At 44.6% G+C, this 27,989-nt stretch overlaps 1 protein-coding gene and 1 long non-coding RNA gene across 2 annotated transcripts in view; both read left to right on the plus strand.

Annotated features, from left to right (window-relative positions):
- The window catches only part of LOC140716726 (zinc-binding protein A33-like), an 82,969-nt gene extending 67,805 nt beyond the window's left edge, over positions 1-15,164 (plus strand). Inside the window, exons 2-7 of the mRNA XM_073029537.1 lie at positions 3,408-3,562; positions 4,253-4,348; positions 4,759-4,992; positions 6,232-6,254; positions 6,342-6,460; positions 12,708-15,164. Of these exons, the coding sequence (XP_072885638.1) occupies positions 3,408-3,562; positions 4,253-4,348; positions 4,759-4,992; positions 6,232-6,254; positions 6,342-6,460; positions 12,708-13,261 (1,181 nt within the window). The 3' untranslated portion in view covers positions 13,262-15,164. The remainder of the gene's footprint in view (positions 1-3,407; positions 3,563-4,252; positions 4,349-4,758; positions 4,993-6,231; positions 6,255-6,341; positions 6,461-12,707) is intronic.
- A 5,174-nt stretch (positions 15,165-20,338) lies between these two features.
- On the plus strand, positions 20,339-27,776 carry LOC140716704 (uncharacterized). Its single transcript, XR_012096361.1, has 2 exons — positions 20,339-20,443; positions 27,426-27,776. It is a non-coding gene; the product is annotated as an uncharacterized lncRNA (long non-coding RNA).
- Positions 27,777-27,989: the final 213 nt, after the last annotated feature.

Here is a 27,989-nt window from a genome sequence, read left to right on the forward strand (position 1 = left end):
GAGGTGTCAGTGTTGCAGTTGAACTGGGGAAACTATGGAGCCATGACGGAGGAGCTGGCCAAAGTTGACTGGATAGATAGCCTAGCAGAAAAGACAGTAGAACAGCAATGGCAGCTATTCTTGGGAATAATGCACAAGGTACAAAATCAGTTCATCCCCCAGAGAAGGAAGAATTCAAAGGGGGGAAAGGGGCCACAGTTGTTGATAAAGGAAGTCAGAGATTGCATAGCATTAAAAAAAAAGGAAGTATGACACAGCTAAGATGAGTGGGAGGACAGATGATTGGGAAGTTTTTAAGGAACAACAGAACTTAACTAAAAAGACAATACGGGGAGAAAAAATGAGGTACGAACGCAAGCTAGCCAGGAATATAAAGGAAGATAGCAAAAGCTTTTTTAGGTATGTGAAGAGAAAGAAGATAGTTAAAAACAATGTTGGGCCCTTGAAGAATGAATTGGGTGAAATTGTTATGGGAAACAGAGAAATGGCAGAAGAATTTAATGAGTAATTTAGATCTGTTTTCACTAAGGAAGACACAAGCAATCTCCCAGATGTTTGGATGGGCCAAGGACATAGGGTGACAGAGGAAATGAAACAGATTGACATTAGGAAGGAAACGGTGATGAGACTGATGGGACTGAAGGCTGACAAATCCCCAGGTCCAGATGTTCTGCACCCTAGGGTACTAAAGGAGGTGGCCCTGGAAATTGCGGATGCATTGGTAATCATTTTCCAATGTTCCTTACATTCAGGATCAGTTCCTGAGGATTGGAGAATGGCTAATGTTATCCCACTTTTTAAGAAAGGAGGGAGGGAGAAAACAGAGAACTATCGACCTGTCAGCCTGACATCCGTGGTGGGAAAGAAGCTAGAGTCCATTAGTAAGGATGAAATAGTGGCATATCTAGATAGCAGTGATAGGATTGGGCCGAGCCAGCATGGATTTACCAAGGGTAAATCATGCTTGACTAATCTGTTGGAGTTTTTCGAGGATGTAACCAGGAAGTTAGACGGGGGAGATCCAGTGGATGTAGTGTACCTCGATTTTCAGAAGGCATTTGATAAGGTCCCACATAGGAGATTGGTGGGTAAAATCAAAGCTCAGGGCATCGGGGGGAAGACATTGACATGGATAGAAAACTGGTTGGCAGATAGAAAGCAAAGGGTAGCGGTGAATGGGTGTTTCTCGGAATGGCAGGTGGTGACTAGTGGGGTGCCACAGGGCTCGGTATTGGGAGCACATGTGTTTATAATTTACGTCAACGATTTGGATGAAGGCATTGAAAATAACATCAGCAAATTTGCTGATGATACTAAGCTGGGTGGCAGTGTGACATGTGATGAGGATGTTAGGAGAATTCAGGGTGACTTGGATAGGCTGTGTGAGTGGGCAGATACTCGGCAGATGACGTTTAATGTGAATAAGTGTGAGGTTATCCACTTTGGGAGTAAGAACAGGAAGGCAGATTATTATCTGAACGGTGTAGAGTTAGGTAAGGGAGAAATACCAAGAGTTCTAGGAGTCCTTGTTCATCAGTCACTGAAGGTGAATGAGCAAATGCAGCAGGCAGTGAAGAAGGCTAATGGAATGTTGGCCTTTATTACAAAGGGAATGGAGTACAAGAGCAAGGAAATCCTCTTGCATTTGTACAGAGCCCTGGTAAGACCACACCTGGAGTACTGTGTACAGTTTTGGTCTCCAGGGTTAAGGAAGGACATCCTGGCTGTAGAGGAAGTGCAGTGTAGATTCACGCGGTTAATTCCTGGGATGTCTGGACTGTCTTACGCAGAGAGGTTAGAGAGACTGGGCTTGTACACGCTGGAATTAAGGAGATTGAGAGGGGATCTGATTGAAACAAATAAGATTATTAAGGGATTGGACAAGATAGAGGCAGGAAATATGTTCCAGATGCTGGGAGAGTCCAGTAGCAGAGGGCATGGTTTGAGAATAAGGGGAAGGTCATTTAGGACAGAGTTAAGGAAAAACTTCTTCTCCCAGAGAGTTGTGGGGGTTTGGAATGCACTGCCTCGGAAGGTAGTGGAGGCCAATTCTCTGGATGCTTTCAAGAAGGAGCTAGATAGGTATCTTATGGATAGGGGAATCAAGAGATATGGGGACAAGGCAGGAATCGGGTATTGATAGTAGTTGATCAGCCATGATCTCAAAATGGCGGTGCAGGCTCGAAGGGCCGAATGGTCTACTTCTGCACCTATTGTCTATTGTCTATTGATTCCCTGAGCAAACACAAGGAAATCTGCAGATGCTGGAAATTCAAGCAACACACACAAAATGCTGGTGGAACACAGCAGGCCAGGCAGCATCTATAGGGAGAAGCACTGTCGATGTTTCGGGCCGAGACCCTTCATCAGGACTAACTGAAAGGAGAGATAGTAAGAGATTTGAAAGTAGGAGGGGGAGGGGGAAATGCGAAATGATAGGAGAAGACCGGAGGAGGTGGGGTGAAGCTAAGAGCTGGAAAGGTGATTGGCAAAAGGGATACAGAGCTGGAGAAGGGAAAGGATCATGGGACGGGAGGCCTAGGCAGAAAGAAAGGGGGTGGGGGAGAGCACCAGAGGGAGGTGGAGAACAGGCAGAGTGATGGTCAGAGAGAGATAAAAAACAAACAAACAACTAAATATGCCAGGGATGGGGTAAGAAGGGGAGGAGGGGCATTAACGGAAGTGAGAGAAGTCAATGTTCATGCCATCAGGTTGGAGGCTACCCAGGTGTTGTTCCTCCAACCTGACAGCTTCATCTTGACAGTAGAGGAGTCCATGGATAGACATATCAGAATGGGAATGGGACGTGAAATTAAAATGTGTGGCCACTGGGAGATCCTGCTTTCTCTGGCGGACAGAGCGTAGGTGTTCAGCGAAACGGTCTCCCAGTCTGCGTCGGGTCTCACCAATATACAAAAGGCCACACCGGGAGGACCACACCAGCTGTCCTGACGAAGGGTCTCGGCCCGAAAGGTCGACAGTGCTTCTCCCTACAGATGCTGCCTGGCCTGCTGTGTTCCACCAGCATTGTGTGTGTGTTGTTTGATTCCCCGAGTCTGCAGCGCGTGTAGTGGACAATCGCGGTACTGCAGGGGATCAGCAGCTCCCGGAACACGAAAGCATTCTGAATCCGGAAGTGCTGGGAGTTAACATGGCTTCGAAAGGACAGGCCGAGAGTTTGAGCGAGGAGGCAATTTGTCCCATCTGCCTGGATTTCTTCACCGATCCGGTGTCACTGGAGTGTGGACACAACTTCTGTCGCTCTTGTATCACACGGTATTGGGAAAGGGAGGAGAGAAACTCCTGCCCGGAATGTAGAGCGGTGTTTGCTGACCGCACCCTCAGGGCCAGTCGGGCCTTAGCAAATCTGGCTGAAAAAGCTCGAAATCTAAACCTGAATCCCAAAGGGAAGGGAAGTAAACGTCACTGCGAGGAACATGAGGAAGAACTGAAGCTGTTTTGTGAAACGGACAAGACACTGATCTGTCTGATCTGTAGAGATGCGCAGGAACACAGAGAGCATCGATTTGTGCTGATTAAAGAAGCTGTAAAACTCTACAAGGTAAAAACTAACGTTAATTAAATACTTAACACATTTCCTTTGTCCTACATACCATTACACGAGACCCATAACCAACACATCACTCTCTGCAACTTCCGCCATCTCCAACGGGATTCTAGCATCTCTCCGTCCCAGAGCCCACCTCCGCACCCCGCAACTCTCCGCTCTCTATACGGATCGCGCTCCACGTACTGTATCGCCCTGATCCACTCGCTCCTCCCCACTGATCTCCCTCCCGGCACCGACACCAGCAAGCGGGACAAGTGCTACACCTGACTTCTAACTCCTCCCTCGTCACCATTCAGGGCCGCAAACAGCCCAGTTCCTCCCGTTTCTTCCATGGTCGATTGTCCTCTCGTATTAGATTCCTTCTTCTCCAGCCCTTTACCTCTTCCACCTGTCCCCTCTCAGCTTCTCACTTCATCACCCTTCCCCACGTCCCCCCTCACGTTGACTCACCCGTCACCTGTCAGCTGGTTCTCGTCCCCAACCTTTTTATTCTGGCTTCTGTCCCATTCCTTCCCAGTCCTAATGAAGGGTCTCATCCCGAAACACCGACTGTTTATTTCCCCTGAATAGATGCTGCCTGACTCACTGAGTTCCTCCGGCATTTTGTGTGATAATTGGGTTTGATTACCTGTTTCTTTTGATGCATCTTTGTTTCTATTTCCTTCACTCTCGGACTTCCAGGATCAGCTAAAATCTTCCTTAGACTCTCTCACAAAAAAGAAATCAGACTTCCAGGAAAAGGAGCAACAACTGAAAAAGAAGATTTCCGGAGTTCAGGTGAGGCTTCCTGAGCGGAATTTCTGATATTACTGTCGAGTTTTGCTCTATTGAATGCAGAATAGCAGAGTGTCGCAGCTCCAGTGACCTGGGTTCGATCCTGACCTCTGTTCCTGTCTGTGTGGAGTTTGCATGCTCCCCCTGTGACCACGAGAGATTCCGACACATCCCAAGGACATGCCAGATGAATGGCTAATTACCGTTAACCCTGTAAAGGTGGGGAGGGTGTGTGTGAATCAGATGGGAGTTTATGGGTCAATAAGTGAGAATCGGTTTCAGGAAAACGTGAGGGAATCGTGTTGACGGGAATGCTCTCAGAAGTAGCATGGACTCTAATAGACCGAACTTAACGACAAAAGGAAACAGAGCACAACAATGCATTATATTAATCTTCACCTTTCATTCGACAGAAACAGTCACACAGCCTTCAGTCCCACATCACATCCCAGTTTGCTGAACTGCGCCAGATTATCACTGAGAAAGAGCAGAGCTTCCTCAGGGATCTCAGGGAAGAAGAGAAGAGGATTCTCAACCCAATGGAGAAAAATCTTCTAGCTCTTCAAGAGAATATAAGGATTATTCAGGAGGAAATCCCTAAATTAAAGGAACAGATGGATCAAAAAGACAGTGTGATGTTTCTCAAGGTGAGGAATTATAATTCAATTTTTTTTCTTTCAAAGGACACTAAATGAACAGTGGTATATTTGAAATAAACACAGCACAGCGGCCAATTCTAACAAATCAATTGTCGCTCTGGCGACCTCACACGGAAGGCAGTGAAGGCCAAGTCTCTGGATGCTATCAAGAGAGAGTTAGATAGAGCTCTTATAGATAGCGGGGTCAAGGGATATGGGGAGAGGGCAGGAACGGGGTACTGATTGTGTATGATCAGCCATGATCACAATGAATGGCAGTGCTGGCTAGAAGGGCCAAATGGCCTACTCCTGCACCTATTGTCTATTGCCTATTGTCCCAAAACTGGGCTTCCACAACTTCTGTACATTCCAGGACAGAGTGCAAATCTCTCTGAAATTATTTACTCTGATCATAACACAGAGCTGCTGACTGTTTCCTTAATTACTGCATTAAATATCCTCTAAAACTCCCATTAACACCCAGTTCCAGTCACAGGCTGTGAGTGTGTCTGGTGCGGTGGGTGTGAGGGTCTCTTTGTCAATCAGTGAGAACAAAGAATTTGACCCACACATCAGACTCATCTTCTGTATCCGGTTTCCATCAGATTAGGGAAACTATTATTGTCTCTTTACTTTTACAGATAACATTCAAATGAACGTTCAGTCGTTCAAAACATAACCAGGCCATTCGGCCCATCTTCTCCTCTCAATTTCCCTGCTTCACAATCCTCCTGCCACCTACTCACCACAACCAGCAACAGTGCCCCGAACTCCCTGGTCCCTCACGTGTTTATCCAGCCTCCTCATTACATTCAATCTCTGCTGTTCCATTTCAGCCACTCCTGTGGCAGCGAGTTCCACATCCTCTTCACTAAATTTCTAGTGGAATTTATTAAAATCCATCTGGAATTACATCTCCCCACAAGTCTCCCCATAAATAGAGGTACTTTCGCCTCCCGCACACAATCACATACATCACTGATCTTAAATTCCTCCATCCTATCACACTGACATCATATCCAGATGAAAATGCACAGCCTGTCCCGACTTCTCTGTAAGTTTCATGCTCTCAGTAATGGTCTGACATTCAGAAACTTTCCCTGTATTTTACCCCATGGTTCTGTATTGTCCGTGTGTGTGAGTGACTGTGGGAGTGGGAATTTTCAACACCTTGTAATGATTTGGATGAAATTCAGGATATGGGCAGTAAGTCCAAGTCTAATCAGATTTGTATTTTATTTATTTCAGGAGGAAGCTCGTCGGAACAGAAGGTAGGACAGGCTCTTTACTGAAACCCTGAATGGATTTGTAAAATAGTTCAGAATAGCAATTTATAACCAGCAGTTTAATATTTACAGGATTAATGACGATGTCCAGGAATTGACAGTGACAGATGAGACCTTCCCAGTTGAAAAATTTGATCACCTCTATTTGTTGAACATAGTGCTGAGAGAAACGCTTGGTGCTATTAATCGAGGTAAAACTTACAAAGATTCATTACTCCTTGTTTCTGAAGCTCAGTTTAGTTTCAATTTGAGGCAAAGATTGTCTGTAATACTGGGCTGAAGGGGAACTGAAGTTTATTTCACATCAACCCCACTGACTGGGAGGCATCACTGTCACATGGTCAGCTGGAGATGTCAGACCCCTGGACACACCAGCACAGGGTCACAATACAACCAATACACGGGACTGGCAGATGAACCACTGTGTTCCAATCCCAGGCAAATGCACTAACACACCAGGACATGAGTTTGGATCTACCAGATGAACTGGGAATTTAATACTGATGATAATATTGTAGGGAATAAAAGCAGGTATCAGTGTGGTGACAGGGATTGTCAGGAAAATACACAAGTCCTTCATGTGCCCTGTGAGTGCAGACTCTGACTGACATAGGTCTTCCCCCTTCCGGATCAGCATCTCTCACTGTTGTTAGAGGCAGAAGAAGGGAGTGGTCGTGATCGGGGACTGAATCATCAGGGGAACAGACAGGAGAATCTATTGATGTGAACGGGACACCCGAATGGTATGTTGCCTCCTGGGTGCCAGGGTCAGGGATGCCTCGAATCGTGTCCGCAGCATTTTAGAGAGGGAGGGAAAAGAGCCAGATATTTTGGTAAATTTGTGACAATGACATTGGAAGTAAAAGCAAAGAGGTCCTGAAAAGAATCTGGCTAGCTTGGTCGAAAGTTCAGAAGCAGCACCCCCAGGGTTGTAATTTCTGGATTGCTGCCTGTGCCACGTGCTGGTGAGGGTAGAAACAGGATAATTTGACAGATAAACCATGGCTGAGAAGATGGTGCTGGGGACAGGGCTTCAGGTTCTTGGATCATTGGGATCTCATTTGGTGGAGGAATGACCTGCTCAAAAGGGATGGGTCGCACCTCAACCCGAGGGAGAACAATATTCTCACAGAAAGGTTTGATAGAGCTGTCGGGGAGGGTCTGAGCTAATTTGGTGGCGGGGGGTCGGGAACTGGAGTGAAGGGAGAGGACTGATGTTAAAATGCAAAGATAGCGTGCAGTCAGACTGTCAGATAGGGTGGACAGATGCGAGGACAAAAGCAAATTGGAAGGAGATGCTGGCAGGGATGAGAGCAGAGCAGAAATGGTGTCAGTTTCTGGGAAAATGAGGAAGGTGAAGGATAGATGTATTCCAAAAATATATAAATACTCAAATGGCAAAATAGTAAAACCGTGGCTGACAAGGGAAGACAAGTTAATGTAAAGTCAAAAGAGAGGGAATACAACTAAACAAAAATTAGTAGGAAGACAGAGGATTGGGAAGCTTTTAAATATCTACAGAGAGGAACTGAAAGAATGATTGGGATGAAAAAAATAAACAAGAAATTGATTTGAATTGAATTGACTATATTACATCCTTCATGTGCATGAGGATTAAAAATCTTTACGTTACATCTCCGTCTGAATGTGCAATGTGCAATTTATTATAACATATGATGAATAATATGTACAACAGGCTGGTCAATATAACATAGAAATACAGTTGTCTCAGCACGAGTTAATCAGTCTGATGGCCTGGTTGAAGAAGCTGTCTCGGAACCTGTTGCTCCTGGCTTTTAATCTGTGGTTTAGATAGCATTCAATTCAAGAGCAGGGATGTGATGCTGAGGCTTCATAAGGCACTGGTGAAGCCTCACCTTGAGTATTGTGAACAGTTTTGGGCTCCTCATCTAAGAAAAGGTGTGCTGGCATTGCAGAAGGTTCATTTCATAAGGATGATTCCAGGAATGAAAGGGTTATCATAACGAGGAACGTTTGATAGCTCTGTGTCTCTACTCGCTGGAAGTTAGAAAGATGAGGGGGGATCTCATTGAAACCTTTCGAATGTTGAAAGTCCTAGACAGAGTAGATGTGGAAAGGATGTTTCCCATGGTGGTGGAGTTTAGGACAAGAGGGCACAGCCTCAAGATAGAGGGGCATCAATTTAAAACAGATGCGGAGAAATTTGAGCCAGCGGCTGGTGAATTTGTGGAACTTGTGTGTATTTAAGGCAGAGCTTGATAGGTTCTAGGTTGGACACAACATCAAAGGTTACGGGGAGAAGACCAGGGAGTGGGGCTGAGGAGGGAAAATAAGGATCAGCCATGATTGAATGGCGGAGCAGACTCGATAGGCAAATGGCCTAATTCTGCTCCTATGTCTTATGGTGATCAGACCAACTACATTGAAGCATTGTGAGAATGAGCTCGGACACACCAACAAGCATTGACATGGGTCAAGATTTCATCTCGGGAGAAGCACACACAGCATAACCGGCCTGGTAAAGCTCCCTCACACACATACACAGGAAGGACTGGCAGATTGTAGTCAGAGCCTCAGCAATGTACATTGTTATTTCCCTCAGTAACCTGGAAACCGATCTCTTCAGAGACAGTCATTTATTCATTTAAACAACGTGTGACACATTGTCAACACACACCAAACATGTGATGACAGACTGTAACATACAAATTCTTCAATGTGCACACTCTGCTTCAATGTGTATACACACTACACGGATATTTACCACAATCAACACACACACACACACACACACACACACACACACACACACACACACACACACACACACACACACACACACACACACACACACACACACACACACACACACACACACACACACACACACACACACACACACGGCCACAGAAATAGGCACAAATTCCCATTTAGGATTGAAATCTGCCGTCCTTACCCAGTCTGTCTGTTCTGTGGCACTGAGCTGCCCTCTGACGTGACGTCACATCAACACTTCACAGATAGACTCCGGGGTCAGATTCCTCAGGAGGATGATCTGGGAGGGTTTGACGGGCGTTGAACCCACGGACCACTTCATCAATCTGCAAGACTAAGATGTCTTCTTGAGCATGGCCCATTGGCGTCTGTTTGCCCCCCCCCCCATCCCTCTAACCATTTCCCATCTGTGTACCTGCCCAAATTTATTTTAAAATATTTTATTTTTACCTGTTTCTACAGCGTCTGAGGGCAAATTCCATTTACCAACCTCCCTCTCTCTGAGAATGTTACCCGATAGACCACTCAGAAAAATTTCCTGTCTCACTTTCAATCTGAGGCCTCTGGTTCTGTACTCCCATTTCTTGGAAAAAGAAACGTTATTTATGCTCCTTATGAATAATTTACCTTGATAAGGGGTCATACCTGAACATCCTACACTACAGCTGAATAGCCCAAGCTTATCCACTCTCTGCTTTTAACCCAAGCCCCCAGTCCTGGTAACATCCTCCTGAAGCCTCCTGTCCAGTGTAACGACATCCTCCCCATATTCGGGAACCAGAAATGCAGACAATGCTCCAAGTGTGGTCTATCATCGACATCAAAGGCCTTGCTGAATTTCATGTGGACAGTCTGGAATAGGCTGATGAATACAGGACTGAATGTGTTTTATTAGATTGGGACAAGAAGGGCGGCGTGGGAGCTAAATTCTGAAGGAAAGCAGTTTTTTTAAAAAACTTCGGGCACAAGAACGGCGAGACTGCGCAGGACAGCGCAGAGAGTTTAAAAAGATGACCACCCTATACAGCGGGCAGCGGAGTGGGTGGCAGCAGAGTGTAGGGCTTTGGCTCAACGGGCTCAGGCGGTAACGGGAAGAGGCGAGAGCGAGGAACCGACTCTTTTTCTCCCCTTGGCAAATCGGCCCGGACGGACGGGGGAACAGCAGGGCACATTAGCTAACGGTTTAAAAAGTCCGTGTGCTTGGCGAAGTAAGTGGGTGAGTAGACCTATCTTTCTTTGTTTCATTCCTGTAGAATTAGGTAGCATGTCTGCAGGGTTAGTGCTTTGTTCAGGGTGTCAGATGTGGGAATCCTGGGAGACCTCCAGCCTCCCTGATAGCCACATCTGCACCAGGTGAACCGAGATTCAGCTCCTCGGAGACCGTGTTAGGGATCTGGAGCTGCAGCTTGATGACCGACTGCTTATTAGAGAAAATGAAGAGGTGATAGACAGGAGCTACAGGGAGGTAGTCATCCCTAGGCTACAGGGGTCAGAAAACTGGGTACTGTCAGGAGGGGGAAGGGAAATGCCTGGATAGTGGAGAGCACCCCTGTGGCTGCCCCCCTCAGCAACAAGTATATCGTTTCGGATGCTGTTGAGGGGGATGACCTGACAGGGGACGGCCACGGTGACCAGGTCTCTGGCACTGAGCCTGGCGCTGTTGTGCAGGAGGGAAGGAGGGAGAAGAGGAATGCGGTAGTCATAGGGGATTCCATAGTCAGGGGAACAGACAGGAGATGCTGTGAGCCTGGTAGAGATACCCGCATGGTGTGTTGCCTCCCAGGTACCAGGGTACGGGATGTCTTGGATCGGGTCTAGGATATTCTGAAGGGAGAGGGCGAGCAGCCAGCTGTCTTCGTACATGTTGGTACCAATGACATAGAGAGGGAAAGGGAGAAGGTCCTGAAGCGAGATTTCCAGCAGTTAGGAATGAAGCTGAGAAGCAGGACCTCCAGGGTAGTAATCTCAGGATTGCTACCTGTGCCACGTGCTAGCGAGGGCAAGAATAGTAGGATCAGGCAGATGAATGCGTGGCTGAGAGACTGGTGCAGGGGGCATGGCTTCAGATTCTTGGATCATTGGTATCTCTTCTGGGGGAAGTATTACCTGTTCAAAAAGGACGGGTTACACCTGAACCATAGTGGGAATGTTTAATAGAGCTGTTAGGGAGGGTTTAAACTAATTTGGCAGGGGGATGGGAAACCGGAATGATAGATTGGAGGAGGGAGAAAACAGAAATAAATCTAAGATAGTGAGCAGTAAAGATGTCAGGAAGGACAGGCAGGTGATGGAGCAAATTTGCAGCCACTGGGATGAGTTGCAGTGCAATCAATGCAAAAAGTACCAAATACTGGACTTAAGGTGTTATACTTAAATACACACAGCATAAGGAATAAGGTGGATGATCTTGTCGTACAGCTACAGATTGGCAGGTGTAATTTTGTGGCCATCACTGAGACGTGGCTAAAGGATGAATGTCTCTGAGAGCTGAACGTCCAAGGATACACGGTTTATCGGAAGGATAGGCAGGTAGGCAGAGGGGTTGGCATGGCTTTATTGGTAATAAATGATATTACATCATTAGAAAGAGGTGACATAGGATCGGAAGGTGCAGAATCTTTCTGGGTTGAGCTAAGAAATAGCAGGGGTAAAAGGACCCTGATGGCAGTTATTAACTTCTGCTTTAAAAATCAAACAGGAGGAAATCTGCAGATGCTGGTAATCCAAGCTACACAGGTCCTGATGAAGGGTCTCGCCAGATCTCTCTGACACCTGTCTGGAGAGAGTTGATGTTGGGAGGATGTGGGTGGGTCGAGAACGGTAAGCACAGCCTCCGACTATAGGGATGTCCATTTAGGACAGAGATGAGGAGGAATTCCTTTATCCACAGGATAGTGAATCTGCCACAGGCAGCTGTGGAGGCCAAATAATTGAGTATATTTAAAGCAGAGTAACACACACAAATTGTTGGGGGAACAGCAGGCCGGGAAGTTTCTATGGAAAAGAGTAAACAGTCGACGGTTCAGACTGAAACACTTCATCAGGACCTGTGTTGCTTAAGGGTTCCTGCAAATTCATCCCCTGTCCTAATGAGGGGCTGCGGGGGATGGGGTTGTGGGAAAGGGGACAAAGTCATCCTCATCTGCCATCTTTGCCCCCTCTAGCTTCTCATTACGTCTACACACTCAGTTCACCCAGGGGCTTTCCACCCCTCCCTCACCTGGTTCTGGTTCAATCTGCCATTCATCTGTCCCCTACTGGTTCCCATTATCAGCTCCTTTACTGTCTCAAACCATCACACTCCCCCACTTCACACTCACAAATGAATGTGAACATTGAATGAAGGGCCTGTTCCTGTGCTGTACTGTTCTATGTTCTCTGTTCCCAGTTTCGAAGAATGGGAGCAGATCTCATGGAAAGACAAAATTCTTTCAGGGGTCAACAGGCAGGAGTGAGGGAGGATGTTTCCCCTGACTGAGGAATCAAGGGCCAGGGGTCTCTCTGCTCTCCGTCCAGCGGAAAACCCTTGGGGAGAGATTAGTTGTCACACTGCCCGAGTCTCCCCCCTTCCCCGATCCCCGGGGCCTCGCTGCTCGAGTCACCCCCCGATTCCCAGGGCCGCGCTGCCCGAGTCTCCCCCCGATCCCCGGGGACTCTCTAATTCTCTGCTTCTCCCCCCAGTCTCTGTCACCCTGAATGTGGAAACGGCGAATCCGTGTCTCAAGGTGTCTGAGGATCGGAAGAGTGTGAGATGTACCGGGACCTGGAGGCATCTCCCTGACACAGGGAAGATATTCGCAGGCTGGCCTTGTGTGCTGGGATCGGAGGGATACACATCGGGGAGACATTACTGGGAGGTGGAGGTGACGGGGATTCAGGACTGGTGGCTGGGAGTCACCGCAGAGTCTGTGGAGAGGAAGGGAGGGTTCAGTCTGAGTCAGGAGACTGGATTCTGGGTCATCGGGCGGTGTTATGACATGTTATATCAGGATTATGACGTGTTCCGTGGTCCCACCTCCCACATGTCCTGTCTCCCTGCCGGTCCCATCCCGGGGAGGGTGGGAGTTTATCTCAGTTACGAGTCCAGGACAGTTTCATTTTACAACGCGGAGACCAAGTCCCATCTCCACACCCTCACTGGGAATAAATTCACGGGGAAACTTTATCCTTTCTTCGCGACAGGGGATCAAAACCACTGGCTGAGAATCTGCTCCGGATCCGCTCCGGGTCTGTAAACGGGTCGGGTCCTGGGACCGGCGTCAGGAGTAAAGTCCCTGTAAATATAAATGTGCGGAGAGTGCAGCTAAATACGTGGCTAAGGAGATGGTGCAGGAGGGAGGGCTTCATGTTTCTGGACAATTGGGCTTTGTTCCCGGGAAGGTGGGGCCTGTTCCGACAGGACGGTTTGCCCCTGAACTGGAGGGGGACTAACATCCTTGCGGGTAGATTTGCCAGTGCTGCTCGGGGGTGGGGGGGTGTTAAAAAGATTTGCAGAGGGAGGGGAACCAGAGTGTTAGAGCAGATAGTGAGGTGGAGGAGGATAAAGGTCATGCGAGGACTGCATGTATAGACAGAAATCAAAGGTTTGTACATTAGGTTGTAAATTAATTTTCAGAGCTTTAGAAATTGTAGAAAATAAAGATTTCCAAAAAGATTTGGATGAAGAACATGACCAGAACATATGTGAAAAAGTGGCTACTTCAGTTTTACACCTATCGCAATAATTGTCTATGTTTGGAAATATTTTGGATAGTCTCTCCTTTGTTAAATAGTAACAGTGAACAATTTTAAATTGAATTAAACACTGATTGGCACATATTAAAGAAGAATGGACCATCTTCATTAACAAAGGTCATATTAAGTTCTCTCTCCCAAACTTGTTTAATCTTTAGTGATTAAGGGATCTGTACTTTTGTATTTATTTATTTTTATTTTCATTTATTTTGTGATGGTCGATTGATGACTTTTGAAGAGTAATTAGCAAATATTCTCTCTCTCATACACACTTACTGCAATATCTTCAGGTTAGATATTTTTTACAAAAATAATTATCGAAGTTCCCATATATGCAAGAATCTGATTTGTTGGATAGTATTTTGAATATGAATCCTTTAGTAAGAGGTTCCATTGGTAGAATGCATAATTTATTTTTAATACATTAATGCAAAAAGAAAACCTCCAACCTAAGGTTTATACATGATAGAATTATTTGTTGTTTCAGACGTGATAGAGGGGGAGGGATGAAAGAGGGAGGAGTGGCATTACTAGTCAGGGAAAATATCACAGGTGTGCGTAGACAGGACAGCCCGGAGGGCTTGTCTACAGAGGCCATATGGGTGTAGCTGAGGAACGGGAAAGGTGTGACCACACTAATAGGGGTGTATTATAGACCGCCCAATAGTCAGAGAGAATTGGAGGAGCAAATCTGTATAAAGATAGTAGACCGATGTAAGAAACAGGAAGTTGTAATAGGGGATTTTAACATTCCACATATTGACTGGGACTCCCAAACTGTAATAGGGCTAGATGACTTGGAGTTTGTGAGTTTAAGAGTAAAAGGACAGTAAAGGACAAAATTGGTCCCCTAGAAGATCAGAGTGGTCGTCTATGTGTGGAGTCTCACGAGATGGGGGAGATCTTAAACAGTTTTTTTGCATCAGTATTTACTCAGGAAACTGGCATAGTGTATATGGAAGGAAGGGAAACAAGCAGTAGTGTCATGGAACATTTGTAGATTGAAGAGGAGGAGGTGCTTGCTGCCTTACAGCGAATAAAGGTAGATAAATCCCCCAGGCCTGACTTGACAGTTACCCGGACCTTGAGAGAGACGAGTGTAGAAGTTGCAGGGGCCCTGACAGAAATATTTAAAATGTCCTCAGCCACGGATGCAGTGCCGGAGGATTGGAGGGTAGCTCATGTTGTTCCGTTGTTTAAAAAAGGCTCCAATAGTAAACCAGGTAATTACAGGCCAGTGTGCCTGACAACAGTAGTATGTAAATTATTGTAAGATGTTCAGAGAGATCGGATTTACAAGTATTTGGACAGCCAAAGGTGATTAAGGATAGTTAGTATGGCTTTGTGCGTGGTAGATCGTGTTTAACAACTATTGTAGAATTTTTTGAGGAGGTTACCAAGAAAGTAGATGAAGGAAATGCTGTGGATGTTGCCTACATGAACTTTAGTAAGGCCTTTGACAAGGTCCCACATGGGAGGTTAATTCAGAAGGTTCAGACACTAGGTATCCATGGAGAGGTTGTAAACTGGATTCGAAATTGGCTGTGTGGGAGAAGACAGAGAGTGGTAGTGGATGATTGCTTTTCAGACTGGAGGCCTGTGACTAGTGGTGTGCCTCAGGGATCTGTGCTGGGACCATTGTTGTTTGTTGTCCATATCAATGATATAGATGTGGTCAATTGGATCAGAAATTTTGCTGTTGACACCAAGATTGGAGGCGTTGTGGACAGCGAGGAAGGCATTCAAAGCTTGCACAGGGATCTGGACCAACTGGAAAAATGGGCCAGAAAATGACAGATGGAATTTAATGCAGACAAGCGTGAGGTGTTGCATTTTGGAAGGACAAACCAAGGTAGGACATACACAGTAAATGGTAGGGAACTGAAGAGTGCGGAGAAACAAAGGGATCTGGGAGTTCAGGTACACAATTCCCTGAAAGTGGCGTCACAGGTTAACAGGGTTGTAAGGAAGGCTTTTGGCATCCAGGCATTCATAAATCAAAGTACTGAGTACAGGAGTTGGGATGTTATTGCGAGATTGTATAAGACATTGGTGAGGACAAATTTGGAGTATTATTTGCAGTTCTGCTCACCTAACTATAGGAAGGATATCAGTAAGATTGAAAGACTGCAGAGAAGATTTACTAGGATGTTGCCAGGTCTTCAGGAGTTGAGTTACAGGGAAAGATTGAACAGGTTAGGACTTTATTCTTTGGAGCATAGAAGAATGAGGGGGGATTTGATAGAGGTATATAAAATTATGAGGGGTATAGACAGTAAATGTGAGTAGGTTCTTTCCACGTAGATTAGGAAAGATAAAAACGGGAGGACATGGCTTTAGGGAGAATGGGGAAAGGTTTAGGGGGAACATGAGGAGGAACTTCTTCACTCAGAGAGTGGTGGGAGTGTGGAACGAGCTGCCATCTGACGTGGTAAATGCAGGCTCACTCTTAAGTTTTAAGAATAAATTGGATAGATACCTGGATGGGAGAGGTCTGGAGGGTTACGGACTGGGTGCAGGTCAATGGGACGAGCGGAATAAAGTTTCCGCACAGACTAGAAGCGCCAAATGGCCTGTTTTCTGTGCTGTAGTGTTCTATGGTTCTATGGAGTGAAATAAACACGAGATGAGAATTGTCGATCGATTAATTTTAACTCGTTCACCGCATCCGTCAACCGAACAGAAACACCGGGGATTCAGCAGCAGCTGCAGGCGGCGGGTCCTGAACTCCCCCGGGTCCTAAAGTCCACCCGTAATGAGACAGGTTAAATGGGACAAGTGGGGGCGGTGCTGACCGGAAAAGACAGTGAAGATTGTTCCTTAAGTTCATCTGCCATTTCTTTGTCCCCCATTACTACTTCACCAGCATCATTTTCCAGTGGTCCAGTTCAACTCTCATCTCCCTTTCACTCTTCATGTAACTGAAAACTAAACTTTTAGTATCCTGATTTATATTATTGGCCAGTTTGCCCTCATATTTCGGCTTGACCATTCTTATGGCTTTTTTCGTTGCCTTTTGTTGGATTTTAAGAGCATCCCAATAATCCAACATCCCACTCACCTTTGCTACCCTATATGTCATTTCCTTAGGTTTAACACAATTCTTACATGCCTTTTCCAGCTCAAACTATGAATTAAATTAAAGTCAGTCCCATAATTTAATTAAGTTTTTATCTGAAAACTATCTACCCTCGCAAAGATTGTACTGAAGACTGCATTTGATTTTTCTTCAGCCTTATACGCTTCACATTGAAATTGTATGTGTTTCGACAGTTTCATAATGACAAAATGTACACGACACAGAATGAAGTTTTCCAATTAGATACAAGGCATAATTAAGCATAGTGTGGATATTTCTATGTCATGTCAATATCATTCCTTCCCTTGTTTTAAGCCCTTCTTCTATAAACCCAACAGGTTTATGTATTCTGTAAAGGTGTCTGTCCTTATGTCCATTATCCTACGTCTTGCCATAAGCCCCTAATTCTTAACACTACCAACTCTTTATAGCTTCTAATTTGCTAAGTGGAAGGTCTATATCCACAGCTTAACATTTAACAGCTTTTGGTGTTAAACAGTCAACCCCATCATTTCCCTCAACAGTGTGATGTGCAGGGCCCATGATGTGCAGACATATAAATCAAACTTTATATATGAAATACCGTTTGACAAGTTTCCAACAGTCAATCTGACCTACTGCCAGAATGACCTGTTTAAGACTCATCAAAACCGAAATGTATTCTGAGCAAATTATAAGGACCAATTTCCTCCACCCACTGCAAGCCTATACTGTTGGCAAAGAATTCTTCTTTCTATGCTGATAAATGACATGAGTCATTTCTTTATCATTACCTGCAATTCAGGCACACAAATACAGCCACACCAACATCCCCGGTTAACTTATCTTTGGATTTATCTGTAAAAATGGTTACTGTATGATAATAACTCATTAATATACTGATGAACCAACAGACTCTCAGGCAGAAATGAATCCGATCGTGTAACCTAAAATCAACTGAAGTCATTGGAAAAAACAAGGTGGGGTTACAAAGAAAGCTACAGTGGGACATATTGTATCATCAAATACACCCATACTCCCAGCGTGATAAGAACCCAGCCACCCAAAACAAAAAACACTCTTCTTGTGATGTCCCCAACCGTTCGCCAGCACACAGGATGATCATTTCCTTGCCCTCTGAAATTAATCCAGAATGTTGACATCAACTTGAACCTCTAGCAACACACACAAAATGCTGGTGGAACACAGCAGGCCAGGCAGCATCTGTAGGGAGAAGCACTGTCGACGTTTCGGGCCGAGACATCAACTTGAACCTCTGTTACTTTGAGGGCAATTGTCCCATTGCAATCAGTAAAGCCAGAACAGGAGACAACATTACTGCACCAGAAAACAATCTTAAAGCCTGTAATTGTACCACATACAAACATTTTTAATTTGAAGATGAAGCTGATCCATAAGCCACACAGACATAATCAAGAACAGAGCAAATTAAACAAATATAATTGGTCAACAAAGATTTTCATGTTGCACCCAAGAATACCCACATAGATGTCAGAGGAGATTTAAAGCTCCTTTACATTTATCAATTATTTTACTGATAGGTGCTTCCACATCAGCTTATTATCCATCCACATACTGAGAAATCTTACCACTGACACTTCCTCAAGATATTAATCATATAATTTAAAATCAAGTGCAAGTCTATTAATGCGGTTTGTAAACCATGTAATGTGTTTTAACGACTGAAAGCTTAAAATCCTCATCAATCTGCCCACTGTTTGACTTATTAATTGTAAATTGCAATTGATACCTCTAATCTATAAAGTTATGTCATCTGTATATTGTGATTTACCCAGGGTATCCCATCTCAGAGAAATTATCATTAATCATAACATTAAATAATGAAGGGCTACAAATACTGCCCTGTGGGATCCCATTCTCTATCTCATAGAAACACAAACATAACATGCCGACCGGTATTTGGACAGTCCATCCAAAAAAAAACTCAGAAAAATTATACAATCTCCCCTCACTCCAAATTTCCATAATTTAATCAAAACTCCTTCCTGCCATATCATTTCAATTTTCAGTATGAAGAAATACTGCTATTACAACATCTTTATTTAATTGTGCTTTCCGAATATCATCTTCCAAACCTAAAACTGAATTTAATGTCATTTCACCCTTCCAAAATCCACTCTAATAAAACACTTTATCACCACTCTTTCCAAAATATAACTCAAGCGCTTGATTACCATACATTCCATAAGTTTACATAAATGAGACATTCACGATATAGGCCCTTAACGAGAAGGATCAAATGGGGATCTGCCAGGTTTTAGAATTGGCACTACTATTTCCAATTTCCATGAGGACCGTAGATGCACATTTCAAACATTTAATATTTTCACAGAAGAGAATTATATACAATTACAATTTCAAATATTACTCTTTCCCGGGGACACCTGTCCTGCATTATTAATAGACTTCTTAAATTCATACAAATAAATCTCTCCATCAGTGATACTATCATTGCTACAGCTGACTTCCAGCACATCAGGGTATTCACTGAAAGATATATCCCTACATTGTTTACCTTCTTCACTTAAATTATCCTGATTTTGAATCTCAGCAAATGACCCAGCCAGTAACACAACCTTCCCTGTTTCAGTAACAATCATTTTTCCCTCATTAATCAATACTGGAATATTATGATCCGCACAAATCCCCTCATTTTCTAAATCATATCCCAAACAATTCCAAGTTTGATATCCCTTCCAATATTATCTCCATATAACCTCCAGTAAATCACCTACTTCCTCACCACGGCCTTTGCCCTTTTATTGTTAATAATGTTACTCGGAGACTGATGCACCATCACATAAAAACTCACATTTCTCCCAATTTGCTTCCTGTCCCGTTTTCAATCCAAATCCAAACTCATGAAGACAGAAAGGCTGACTGACGTTCACATAAACTAATCACTCTCCGAGTTCCCATTTGAGCGACATGCACTACAGCCAATGACAGCAGGGGTCAGTGTAAGGTCCGAGCTACGATAGGCTGGAAGAAATCGGCCCATGCACAGCCACTCCTCTTCCAGTCCATCGCCATGGCGGAGTTCAGCGATTCGCTTCTGTCGGTGTCGCCGGCCTCGGCGCCCACAAGGACGGGTGTGATTCCCCTTCGCGCCTCGGTGGGTCTGTTTCGGTGACGTCTGTGGTGGCTGACGAAACATGCTTTGACAGGGAGCGAGCGAGGAACAATGACTACAGCTCCCAGAAGGCCCCACTGATGACGTTGTGGTGTTGTTTCGGGGTAAGGTATAAAAGCAAAATGGAGGAAAATGCAATGCATTACTTTTTATGTACTGTGTCGTGCCTTCAATAAAAAATTAAATTAAAAGAGAGATGTAAGGCTCAATGGTCTATAATTATCCAAACTATCCCTACTACCCTTTTTGAACAAGGGAACAACATTCACCTCCCTCCAATGCTCCGGTACCATTCCCGTGGACAATGAGGACGTAATGATCCTAGCCAGAGGCTCAGCAATCTATTTCCTCGCCTCGGATGCAGAACTGGGAAGTGGCAGATGGAGTTCAACACAGATGAAGAGATTCATTTCTGCAGGTCAAATTTGAACACAGAATATAATATTAATGGTAAGACTCTTGGCAGTGTGGAGGGTCAGAGAGATCTTGGGGTCCATGTCCATACGACATTCAAAGCTGCTGTGGAGATTGGCAGTGTTGTTAGGAAGGCGTCTGGTGTGATGGCCTTCATCAACCGTGGGTTTGAGTTCAAGAGCTGTGAGGAGATGTTGAAGCTATATTTCTCCTAACCTGTACATAAGTAATTGTAATAAGATGATGAGAGGCTTTGACCATGTGGATAACCAGAGGCATTTTCCCAGGCTTGAAGTGACTAACACGAGGGGACGTAGTTTTAAGCTGCTTGGAAGTCGGTACTGAGGGAATGTCAGGGGGAAGTTTCTTGAGTGGTGGGGCATGGAATGCACTGCCTGCAGCGATGGTGGAGGTGGATACAATAGGATATTTTAAGAGAATCTCAGATAGGTTCATGGAGCTTAGAAACATAGAGGGATATACGATCAGGAAATCCTAGGCAGTCTCTAGAGTAGGTTACATGGTCGGTGCAACATTGTGGGCTGAAGAGCCTGTAATGTGCTGTAGATTTCTGTGTTCTGTGTCAAAGACAGGCAGAGGAATTAGTTTAAATGGACGGGAGGACAGCATGGAAAGGTTGGGCCGAAGGGCCTGTTAGTACCGTAAGGGAGGGGTTCTGTCCCAACCATCGACTCTATTCCCCTGAACAGATGCTGCCTGACTTGACAACGTTCTTGAAAAGTTACATTCAGTTCCGCTTAGCATTCTGTACAAAGAATGTTTTGTGCTGGAAGAGTGCAGAGGAGATTCATCATGATTGAGGGGGCTTGTGTTCATAAGTCCATAAGGCATAGGAACAGAATTAGGCCTTTCATCCCATTGAGTCAGCCACCTTTCCATCATGGCTGATCCCAGATCGCACTCAATTCCAGATATCTGACCTCCCGCCATATCCTTTGATGCCCTGACCGATCAGGAAACGATCAACTGCCGCCTTGAATAGACCCAGACACTCGGCCTCCACCGCAGTCTGTGGCAGAGCATTCCACAGATCCAATACACCTTGGCTAATAAAACAAATAAGCTGCTTACCTCTGTTTGAAAAGGTGGCCCCTCAACTTTGTGGCTGTGCCCCACCACAGGAAATACCTTCTCCACATCCACCTTATCCAGTCCTTTCAACATTCGGTAGGTTTCAATGAGATGCCCCCGCATTTTTCTGAGTTCCAGTGAGCACAGGGTCAAAGCTGCCAAGTGCTCCTCATATTTTAACCCCTTCATTCCCGAAATCACCTTTCTGAACCTCCTCTGGACTCTCTGCAATGACAACACATACTGCCTGAGATATGGGGTCTAACGCGGCCTGACTATTGTCTTATAAAGCCTCAGCATTATCTCGTTGCTGTTGTATTCATGGGGCGAGATTGGACTGTGTTGATCTACAGGGGGATCTTGGAATCCGAGTTCATAACTCCCAGATAGTGGTTCCATTGTCAGGCAGTTATGTTGCAGTTGTATAAATCTCTAGTTTAACCACATCTGGAGAACTGCATTCGAATGCAGGAATAATGCTGAGGTTTTGGGTGGTGAGTGGAAGAGGCTTAACAGGATGCTGCCTGGATAAAGTGAGACCGGACAATCTCGGGGAATTTTCTCCTGAGTGGCAGAGGCTGAGGGAGGTCTGACAGACGTTTACAGGAATGTGAGAGACACAGACAGAGTGGACAGCCGGGATTTTTTCTCTAAGGAGGAAATGTCCAATGCCAGTGGGCATGCACTTCAGGAGAAAGGGGGAACACACCCTCATTGGACCTTTTTGCACTATTGAAGTATTTTGTAATTTAGTGTAATTTAGTATCTTTTCTCTGCATAGCTGCTGTAAAAAAAAACAATTAGAAAAGACAATGATGCTAAAAACCTGACTCAGGATGTTTAAAGGAGATTTGCGTTTCAAGTTTTGTTTTTCATTCCCATAGTGGTGGGTGTCTGGAGTGAATATCGGGTGGTGGTGGAGGCAGATGTGAAAGAGGCTATTAGATACCACGTGAATGTGTGGAGAATGGAGGGATGTGTTCCTTGTGTAGGCAGAAGGGATTGGTTTAGTAAGGCATGAAGTGACCAGTTCAATGGGTTCAGAACAACACAGTGAGCAGAAGGGCCTGTTCAAGGACAAGTACAGCAAGCAGAGCAGGTAAACTGGATAAAGCGATCCCACTCAGAGAACAGACTGTGACGTCAGTGGATATATGCCGGCATCACAGTTCTCTCACCAAAGATACTTCACTGCTGGATAAAATGAAGTTTGTGATGTTTATAACCGATGTGGTGAATTGTACTGATCAGACATCTCATTCTGCTGAGGAAATTAAAATTATTGTGAAAGCTGCAGAAAGGTATCTAGGTGTAACTGGTGTTATGTGGTAAGCTGTAAATGAAGCTCTGATTTGTGGGGGTTTCTGCATCCCAGTCTACTTGTGAAGATATGGAATGGGATTGAAATATTGAAGTGAAATGCAAGAAGCCTGATTTTACATGGTCAACACTTTTAGCAGTTTATTTCTGATTTGTCAGTTTCTTCCGATGTTATATCTGTTCAGGAAACCTGCATATTTTAAGTTTTATTCCTGTGCAGGATTATATTGTCGTTTGGCTTGACAGGTTAGTTGGTAGAGGGGTGGTGTTGTCAGTTTTATAAGGAAAGGGGCAGAGTATAGTGTTGTGAATGGGAATAAAATGTATCATGAACTTGCAGAAGATCTTGATTCAACAGGTATGTGTGTAATTTTCTTTTGTGAAAATATTAACTTCCTGAATCGTATTTGGAGGTTTGGCCATCTACTCTTCTCATGGAACATGGTTGTAGTAGTTCCCATTCTAAAACGTGGATCTCCCCGTCTGATCCTCCTTCTTGTAGGCCAATATCATTAAAGTCTCATTTATGTAAACTTGTGGAATGTATGGTAATCGAGTGTTTGAATTATATTTTCGATAAAAGAGGTAATTTCACGTTTTATCAGAGGGGAATTTGGAACGGTAGAATAAGACCATCAGACAAAGGAGCAGAAGTCGGTCATTCGGCCCATCGAGTCTGCTCTGCCATTTTATCATGAGCTGATCCATTCTCCCATTTAGTCCCACTCCCCCGCCTTCTCAGCATAACCTTTGATAGCCTGGCTACTCAGATACTTAGCAATCTCTGCCTTAAATAACATTGGAATCAGTTTGGGTTTGGAAGATCATATTAGGAACGTACAGTTAAATAAAGATATTGTAATAGCAATATTTTTGATATTGAAAAGGCAAATAATATTTATTGAAGGATTGACTTTTGATTAATATTTGTAAATGCAATTGAAAGGGCTATTGTACAATTTTTTCTGATTGTTTCTATTTGTACGTCTTGTAAAGGTATGGATGGGCAAGTATGACATTGAATTCATTTTTATATTTGGAAGATGGTATTAGTAAAGCCAGTTAAATATAGATGTTGTAACAGCAGTATTTTTACTATTCAAAAGGCAGATGGTATTTATGGAAGGAAAGAAATTTTATGAAATTGTGGAAATGTGGATGGAGGGGCTATTATCTAACTTTGAATTGTTTTAATTGAATGTTTTGTGTCAGGTATGGATGGAAAAGATATATTCAGGTTGTTATGAGATAGAGATTGGGATCCCACAGGCAGTATTTATTATTTTATAATTCATAATATTTTTCTCTGAGACAGGTTTTGGAGTGTGTAAATCACTGTATGCAGATGATGGAGGTTTATGGATTAGAGGTAGAAATTTCAATTTTACTGTATATAGGATGCATTCGCAATTAATAAGGTCGAAAAGTCGGCAAATAGATGGGACAAGTTATGTGTTTTACAGACAGGATTAATGAACCTGCACTTGATTGGAAATGATAGGAACTGATATGGTCAAACTCCTTAAAAGGTGTCAGTGGTAAGATTTCCAGGCATGTGCACGGATAATAAGCTGACATGGAAGCACCGGATAAGAAAATAATTGATGAATATAAAGAAACATTAAAAATGCTCAGTTATCCCTGCGGGTATTCTAGGGTGTTATATGAAAGTATATGTTGACCAATCTCATTTGTTTAATTAGATCTGTTCTTGATTATGGTTGTGGTTTATAGATCAGCTTTATCTTCAGCTTTATTATGTTTGGGTGTGATACAAGCACAGGCTTTGAGATTGTGTTGTGGTGCAGTAAAGTTATCCACTGTTTCGGCTTTACTGCATTGGTCAGGCCTATTCTGGAGTATTGTGTGTAGTTTTTGTTACTGGCCTGAAGGAAAGTTATCAACAACATTGAAAGAGTGCAGAGAAAATTTACAATACGTTTGCTGGGACTTGAGGACTTGAGCTTTAGGAAAAGCTGACGACTTTATTCCCTTTAGTGTTGGAAAATGAAGGGGGATTTCGCAGATTTATACAAAATTATGAGTGTTGTTGACAGGGTAAATGCAGGCAGGATTTTTCCTCTGAGTTTGGGTGAGATGGGAACTGGAGGTCGCAGTTTAAGGGTGAAAGGTGAAATATTTAAGAGGAACCTCAGTGGGAATTCCTTCACTCAGAGGGTGGTGAGGGTGGGGGAAGAGCTGTCAGTGGAAGTTATGGATTTCATTGCAGAGAAGTTTGGATCGGTACATGGACGGAAGGGGTATTGAGGGCCATGGTCCAGCTGCGGTTATGGGAATCGGCAGAATAACAATTCGGTACGGATTAAATGGGAAAAAGGGTTTGCTTGTTTGTTATAGTGCTCTCTGACTCCAAATAAAGTGTCGATGAAGGGCAATTGGTTGGGGCTGTTGTCGGGAAGCAAGCGATGTGCTTTCCGTATTTCCTGCTGGGGACAGAAGTGAATTGATACTGGATATCCATGGTCAGAGTGTGGCGATCAGAGCCAGGGATTGTAAAGTTGTTGAAAACAAACAAACACAGACACCCACTTGCAAACAGGTAGGTACGTACACACACACACACACACACACGCACGCACGCACGCACGCACGCACGCACGCACGCACGCACGCACGCACACACACACACACACACACACACACACACACACACACACACTCCCTTCAACTTCACATTGGCGTTCACCCCACTTCCCAAAAGTATCTCTTTCCTCCTCTTTGGCTCAAACTCTCCCCACTCTCCTGCCCCCATTTTCACATCTTCCCACTTTTGCCACTTCTGCTTCCCCGTTCCCTCACCATCTCTTTCTCTCCATCTCTTGTCTCCCACTTCCTCATCCTTTCTCTTCCTCCCCTCACCTGTTTTCCTCTCTTCCACACACTTTCTCCTCTCTTCATCCGTTTCCTTCCCCACTGACACACCGTTGTCGTCAGCACATTCCTCACTACCCTACACACTCCCTCCTCCTTTCCCTTGTTGTCTCTTTCTCCCTTTCTACCCAACGCTTCGCCTGCCTCTCGCCTTCTCCCCAATTCCTCCTTTACTGCAGCTCGTTTTCCCGGCCACCCCCCCCACCCGTCCCCACATCCGCCACCCCGCACTGTGATGACGGTTGACTCGCACAGTGAATTGTCTGATGTTGTACAACTCTTCGTTGTTTGGACAGTGACAATGTTTTCTTGGAAGGTGTAGGCTTGTGGTTTCCGGGAGAGGCCAGTTTGTTCCCTTTCTGTGTGCTACAGAAGAGGCGGGGGAGGGGATGTGGAGTAGACGGGATAGGCGTGTGTTCTCAGTAGCTACGCCGTCACGACAAAGACCGAGAGCCGTCTGCGAGCTGGTCTCTGACACAAACACACACAGACACATGAAAAGACGGACAGACACATATGAAGAAGCATATAAACACACAGACATACAGAAATACTTTAAAAAAATGACTGCAGTTTACATTTTGAACGTTTTAAGAAGGAGGCAGCTATTTTGTGAACTGTTTGAAATAGTTCTTGCTCTGGGATAATCTAGTGTGCTTGTGGGGATGTCAGCGGGTTTGGGGGTTCACATGGAAATGGGTCTGTACATTGATTTGCGGATGTGCGAAGGTTTCAGGGTATATTGGTGAATATGGATTTTGGGGTTTCTGTGAATTTGGGGGTCACACTGCTTTGGGCATTTGAGGGTGCACGGGGATTTGGGAGTATTTAGGGCTGCGCACAGATTTGGGTGTCTCAGCGGATTTGGGGAGTCCTTCGATTTAGGGTGTAATGAATCTCAAGGCTGTTTCATTTATAGATACTTCAAGAACAAATGCACTATGAAATTTGAACTTGGAGGCAGCTATTCTGTGAAGTGTTTGTAATCATTCTTGCTCTGTCATAATCTATTGTGCATGTGGGATGTCAGCGGGTTTGGGGTGCGCACAGATCTGGGTATGTCGGTGGATTTCGGGGTGCCGGTATGTTTGGGTGCGCATGGATTTGTCGATGCACACTGATTTGGGGGTGCACACTGATTTAGGGTTTGCGGAAGTGCACAGATTTGGGAGTGCACACAGATTTGCAGATATGGGAATCCCGGTGGATTTTTAAGTGTTTTTTATCTCGAGGTTGTTTCATTGGTATATTGTTTAATAATAAATGCAACCTGAACTTCGCCCTCTGTTCTTGCTATATTTTGAAATTGGAGGCAGATATTTTGAGATCTGGTTGAAATGATTCTTGCTTTGGGATAATCTAATGTAGATGTGGTGGAGCCAGCGGGTTTGGAGTGCGCACAAGTCGGGCTACGTTGGTAGATTTGTGCCTGTTGGCAGGTTCGGGCTGAGTACGGATTTAGGGGTGCACACAGATTTGAGGATTGCGCTGACTTAGAAATGTTTTGGCGAATATGTGGTGTACAGGGATTTGCGCAGACATAGGGGTTTGTCAGTGAATATGGGGGTGTTGGTGGATTTGCGGGCACCCACTGACACCGGAGTGAGGATGGTTTGGGAAGGAGCGTAGATTTAAGGGGATGTCAACTGGAATATGGGGACTATGCATGTGGACGTGTGTTTGAAATTTAAACTTTGTTCTTGCTACTTTTCAGGAGGAGGCAGCTGTTTTGTGAACACAGTTCTTAAATATTCTCTCTCTCTTCGGCTGTCACTCAGAAACCAGCTCCAGCCTCTGAAAGTGACACTCAGAGTTAAGGAAACAGGAGCTGGTAACAGGTGTGTCGGTTGCTTTGGGGTGCACACTGACTGGAGGGTTGAATGTGGGTTTTTCGGTGAGCACAGATTTGTGGGTGCACACCGATTTGCAGATATGTGAAGAGTGGGTGTGTTGGCGGATTCGGGGCTGAACACTGACTTGGGGGAACCGGTGGATTTCGAGGTGTTACAAATCTCATGGTTTTTCCCTTTATACAGACTTCAATAATAAATGCAATATGAACTTTGACCTCTGTTTTTGATTTTTATTAATGGAGACAGCCATTTCCTGAAATGATTCTTGCACTTAATGTATATGTGGGGCTGTGTGCTGATTTGGAGCTGTGACGAGTCTCAAGGCAAATTTACACTGGCAGCATATTCAATTGATCCCAACCTTTGTTGAAACAACTGACTCCCACATATGGTCTAAATATTAACTCATTAATGTAATCACAATC

This window comes from Hemitrygon akajei, chromosome 26, assembly GCF_048418815.1.
Source record: "Hemitrygon akajei chromosome 26, sHemAka1.3, whole genome shotgun sequence".
Classification (NCBI taxonomy): domain Eukaryota; kingdom Metazoa; phylum Chordata; class Chondrichthyes; order Myliobatiformes; family Dasyatidae; genus Hemitrygon; species Hemitrygon akajei.